Raw genomic sequence first — 6,000 nt, 5'->3', positions numbered from 1 at the left:
AGTTCGATTTTTCAATACTTCGTACCCACCGTTTTTATGTTACACTTGTTCTTTAAAGTCTGCTACCTGAATTTCAATTCTTCCTAGCAATTTCTTTATTCGTTGACAGACGTTGAGTCGTCGAAACTTTAATTTTCCTGGTTCTGTTTACAATGCACGAGATTGGGATTCTCCAATATTAATCCCTCCTGTGCTGCTTTCAACGAGAGGACTTGGACGTTTGTTCATATTTCCTGTCAGTTCTCATTCCTTGAAACAATCCCGTTCCGGTTATAGGTCATCGAGAGACAGGTAACAGGTCGCTATAGCGGTTACGACGGCCTGCAAAATAATATTCGAACAGTCCCAGTTCCGAATCAAAGGGGACCATTACGCGACGCGCTAAAGCGCGACTCGCGTGAAAGAGGACGATAATGCTCGCGGCGGCGGCGGCGGCGTGGTTTCCGGGCTCGTTTCGTAGGTCGGCGAGGGTAGGGTAAAAGCGCGCGTGTTACAGAAATCGAGCACCGAAGGCGATCAAAAAAGACGGCGATAATGGCGGCTGCGAGTGGCTGACGTACGCCGAGGACCAGCGAAAATGTGCCGCGACGACGCCGCTAGACGGTTTTGCGCGCCGCCAGCACAGTCGCTTTCAAGTATAAGCGCTCGTTCGGACGCCGCGGCGGTGCATACATACTGGCAGTATTGTTTGGAAAGCAGCTCATCGCCAAGAGCCTCTCGTTAAATCTCCAAGAACTTTGTTCGCTCGACTCGACTCGAGATCAATACCGTTCCTAGTTCAGCTACACACGCAGCTACATGACAAAAGTTCTGAACTTTTGACCCGACCGGCGACCATTGTACGCCGACACACGTTTCTATTCCGCGTTCCCTATCTTCTGCCCTGTTCCCCGTGCATTCGTTCAGCGAGAGAAACGGGAGGACACAGGCTCAGGATGGCCATTACCATTTTGCGTGCGCCAGCATGTATCATGCAAGGCGTCTCTGCTAAAGCGTTACAGACTCTGGTTGTATTTCTCCGGCATTAGGATACGGAGCAGGTGGTCGATAGCGTGCACCAACCAAGATAGCTGAAAAAAATAGTTTAAGAGTTATTGGGGATTTTTTTAATCGACGACTAACGTGTGTATAATCTATGATCAATCGCACTTTTTCTTGGGAAAAATAGATCATTCATTTTTATTAGGTGCACAAATTATTTTCGTTGTTTTTAATTATGGTACGCGATATACCCTCGGAATACGAGAAATTTGAAATCTAGAATGTGAACATTCGCGGGGGATGAAAGAGAGCTGAAAACAAAAACATGGGAAAATGGAAGGATCGTGTGTATTTGGAATTTTTACGTTAAGTAATTTCGCCTTACAAATATTTTAATTATTTTTCACGTCAACGAGGCAAAAAGTTAGCTTTATAATTTTTTTTTTTATATACTTGTACTGAATCGGGAGCCTTATTGCGTAAGAACCTGAACTGCGTTTAAAATTTATTTTAGTATATTTTTAATTACAAAATCTTTCGTTATCAGCCACAAGCTTTTTCAGGTTCACTTTGTCTTGGTAAATTATTTCCTTGACGAGCTTCCAGTGGCCAGATAAATTCTGCAACTGGTCAGGTAGAACCTAAATTTTTATTTTCATAGTTTCGTCGAAAAATGTATTGAATTATTTATTACAATCGATAGTAGCTAAAAGTCATATGAAGATAGTAATAAGTTCATTATAAGTACACATATATTATAATAATTAACAATTCTTTATTTCATTTATTTATAAATTAGAATAATTAGAAATATATCTGAATCTAACTAGAACTATATTAGAGCTCTAAGCGGGGTGTCGTGGATCGTTACATTTTCGAATAAAATCGGGCTGGTTTGCTCGATCAGATCCCAATTAGAGCAAGAGAAATTAGGACAGGTACCAATTAACCTAACGATTTTTTCATGCGGCTGCAGATACATCGAATACGTCGTTCCATTCATAAAAAACTCATTTGAGACTTTTAATAACGTATTTTTTGCAAACCCTTCGAATTAGAACCATTTCAAGCGTAAAAAGCGTCAGTCATTTCTATTAGCAAAGTTTCTTGATAAATTAGTATTACTTAAGTATAATTAAATCTGTCTTGTCACTCAGAAAGTGTATGATAATACTTATTAATTACATCAGCTTACGTGACACGAAGCCTGGACAAACAATGAAATAATTTTATTTAAAAATTCTGATCACTGAATATTAATTCTATGGGTAATCAGTCCAACTACCTGTTATTAATCATGAATAATTATAATCCCTCGTACATACGTTGTTCTATCCAACTAAGCCAATCGACAAACTAGCTGGAATAATTAACAGCCAGGTAATCGTTGAACAGAATGTTTGTAAACAAACTTGGAATCCTATGGACATGATCTCTGCGTAAACCGATTATCGCTTCGTTCGTCTCGATTGAGGGAACGTTCATAGAAATTCAAACCATCATAAAGATGATACTCGCGTAACTGTTAATACATTTTCTGTAAATGTACGATTTTCGAAATTAATTGATTTTCTTCATTGTTTGCTTCTACCCGAGGAAACGTATTTTCCTCAAACTTTAAACTTTGAACTTTTAATCGTCGATAGATCATTGTTTTTCCAAAACGTTTCTGTGTCTCTTGTAGCCCCAAAGGCTGTCGGTCCCGTCCCCTTTCTTCAGAACCGTACGATCGACCAGCTCCTTCCTCGTCGTTTTCAGATCATAGGCCAACCCTAAATACGCCATAAATTCTATAAAAGCCGCGGTGGGATTCAGGCTGTACGCTCCCAATTCTGCAGTCTTGTAATCCCACGGGAAAGAATGATGGTAATTGTGCCAGCCTTCGCCTAAAGCGAAGTAAGACACGATCGCGTTCTCCGTAGGCTTGACCGTCCTACCGAAACAGAGAGACTCTGTAAGTTGAAAAGTTTTAATTAACTTAGGAGACTTGCCTGTTGTACGGTCGATTCCCCCACATGTGAGCGACACTGTTCACTGTAAAAGTGGCGTGCAACGACCAAACGTAACGAATCACCGTAGCGTAGAAGCTTAAGTGCCACGCTTCGCCCCATCCGTAAATTGGCACCAGTATAGGCACGAAGAAGCACAACGACAACATAATGATCTCGAAATACCTGCAACGTGACATAAAATCGTGAAAATCAACGAGTGTTCGACATTATGCATGACCAAACGAATTATTATGCAGTTTGGAATAGCATTTTCGCAGTCTAAGGGTCTGAAAAATCCCATAAGATCATTTCTGACATTCTTGTATGTGAAAACAATCTCATTCATTTTCCTAAAATTGCAAATAACAAACATCGATTCATCAGATGGTACGTAACTTTAATTATTTATATCGACTACACCCAAGATTTTATACATACGATTAAGAGCCTCTTACGAAAGCTCGATGAGATCGAAATCGGGCAGTGGGATCCCCTTGACAGTGATTTCGATTCTTTTTCGACGATTCGTCAAACGTTTGAAGACCGTTGGTTGATACGTGTCCTAGCTTTATCAGAGAACTGAGATTCAATACCGTTGTATTCTAGGTTCACCAGGAATATAGACAGGGTTTCGTCAACGCCAACGTCGGAAAACTCTTCGAAATACTATTCGTGCACGAAAGCTTCGAACAATATCGTTCGCTATACTTTAACACGTTTGTTCCTTGTGCAAGCCGCCGATGGATCGTGTTGCCTTTTGGCAAGACGCATTAAATCATGTGAAATAGTAGAATTAGATATCATGTCTCGAAGTAAGCAGAAAACCTTTGTTTAAATAAATACTCCCAGTGAGATATTTAATGAAATTAAAGCGCACGATACGTCTACCAAATATTGGGACTAACTTTCTCCTAAAAATTTTTATTCTTCAATTTTATTCTTAATCGGACAAAACTAAAGAGGTGGTCGTATTCCCGTGTCTTGAAACGATGATGAGACTAACCTTTAAAGGAACTCGAGGCAAACGGTTATCTCCTGATATTATAAAGAAATTATGGAGAAACTTCTTAAAAGTATTCAGCGTATTAGACCTAAAATTGCCGGAAATTTCAAGATCCGGTCTTGATATTCAAGAATACCCGTTCTCGTGATCGTCGTTAAGGAATTTCTCGCCAAGAAAAGCTTTACTGCCCTTAACCGACCACCTTGCTCATCGGATTTGGCACCGGTCAATATTTTTTGTTCCCCCAAGTTGCAATCCCACTCGAAACGTCGTCATTTTGAATTCATTGAAGAAATCCACAACAATGCAACGCGTGAGCCGAATAATACTCTGAAAACTGATTTCCACAGAGAAATTCAGAAGCCGTATGACCACGCCACGCGGCGTATAGATTTAAAGGAAGAGTACGCTGGAAGCTAAACAGGAATAAAGCTATTTCCTCCGATGTTACATTTTGTAAGATCATGATCGAGAAGCTTCCAATCGTTCCACGATTTTAATCGTAACGGTATTTCAAGACGAACCGATTATTCTTTAAGTAAATCATAATTACGTTCCTTAATTTTTCGAGACGTAGAAAATACTATACAACCGGTTAAAATTTATATACAAAGTAAGCCACGCAATTGATTATATTTCGAATTTGATAAAAAATAAAAAAGAATGGTATGATAATATTTTTTACAAGTGCAACGATGCATCTGAAACTCCACGAAACACTTGTACGTGAGAATATCTTACTTGTCGACGAATTGCAGTACAGGATCCGCACGGATGTCGCTCATGTCAATTTTGCTGCCATATTTCTTCACGGCCGGGTGTCGTTTAACCATCAACCAACCCACGTGGGAGAAGAAAAATCCACGAGTCGCGTCGTGCGGGTCCGCGACCGTTTCCGTGTACTTGTGGTGCGTTCTGTGGTCTCGTATCCAATTGTAGGTGCGCGTCTAATACAACGAAACGCATCGATCAAGTCGGGTGCAGCTATTTTTTATTACACGGAATAACACAGGGTAGAGGAATTGCGCTCGTTAGCTCACCTGGCCGGCTATGCAATATAAACAGACTAGAAAAATTCGCAGAGGAGTCTTGGCCGAGTAACTTCTATGCGCCCACAGTCGATGCATCCCTGCTGTTATTCCGTAGCCACAGGAGATTCCGTAACATATAGCTTGGAGGGAAAAGAATACACTATTTATACTATTTTTCAATATTAACGAACTTGGTATTCGCGAGAAAGAAACGAATAAAAAGCTTCCCTCTGTTTCGAGTAAAGTGTTTGGATACATGATGGTGTAAGTCAATCTTAATTGATTAATTGTAGATTGTATAAAATATTTTAATTTTCACGTACCACAGACAATTTTTACAATTCATGCAGAGTTTCTGACTCTATAAATTATAGATTAATAATTATATTATATATAATAAATATGTTATATTAAATATATAGATCTATTAATTTTGATATCTATAGTTATTAAAATTTATTAAAATATATCTATGGCTTGATAATATCTAATTATCTATGATTTGAGTTTCTCTTTAGACCACTATGATTCTCAACTGTTTATTGTGTAAACTATTTATTATAGATTGATGACGGTACGGATCGTAGAGTTTTCAATTGCAATCTGCTGCAAGATATAGACGATCGTGGCTGTTCTAAACGACGTTCAAACGAGGTTGGACCTATACTTACTCCAAATCCACGTCCAAAACTTGCCATCTCGATAACCGGTCGCGAAGCCGTAAATGGCCAGGAAATGAAGCAGTGCGATACCAATCACATTTTGCCATATTATCGGTTGCCTCTCTAAGGTTTGTCCTTTTGGTAGCTGACATGGCTCTGCGTCCTCTTCCGCGCTTTGACTGTCCTTCTTCTCTTCGTACTCGGTCACCGTCGAAATGTACATTTTGGAAACGAGACCCTCCACTCGAATTGCTCTATCGACTTGAAAATTACAAATTCTAATTATAGCACTGCTAGATACCAATTAAAATCGTCCAAATACTCCAAAATAA

General features: G+C 39.5%; 2 protein-coding genes across 2 annotated transcripts in view; one reads left to right on the top strand and one right to left on the bottom strand.

Moving 5' to 3' along the window:
- LOC122395563 (follistatin-related protein 5-like) overlaps positions 1 to 6,000 on the top strand; it is a 121,725-nt gene that overhangs the window by 16,338 nt on the left and 99,387 nt on the right. The window lies entirely within an intron of this gene.
- Positions 2,629 to 5,891, bottom strand: LOC122395913 (acyl-CoA Delta-9 desaturase-like). Its single transcript, XM_043393828.1, has 5 exons — positions 5,678 to 5,891; positions 5,016 to 5,146; positions 4,717 to 4,922; positions 2,973 to 3,155; positions 2,629 to 2,914 (listed from the first exon to the last, which is right to left on the bottom strand). The coding sequence occupies exons 1-5, from the start codon at positions 5,889 to 5,891 to the stop codon at positions 2,629 to 2,631; spliced, it is 1,020 nt and encodes a 339-aa protein (XP_043249763.1).

The sequence above is a fragment of the Colletes gigas genome, unplaced genomic scaffold (genome assembly GCF_013123115.1).
Source record: "Colletes gigas isolate AHSC1104 unplaced genomic scaffold, ASM1312311v1 Colletes_gigas_Sc00006, whole genome shotgun sequence".
In the NCBI taxonomy this organism is placed as follows: domain Eukaryota; kingdom Metazoa; phylum Arthropoda; class Insecta; order Hymenoptera; family Colletidae; genus Colletes; species Colletes gigas.
Note: the sequence above shows the minus strand (reverse complement) of the source record. Positions and strands in the feature narration are given on the sequence as shown.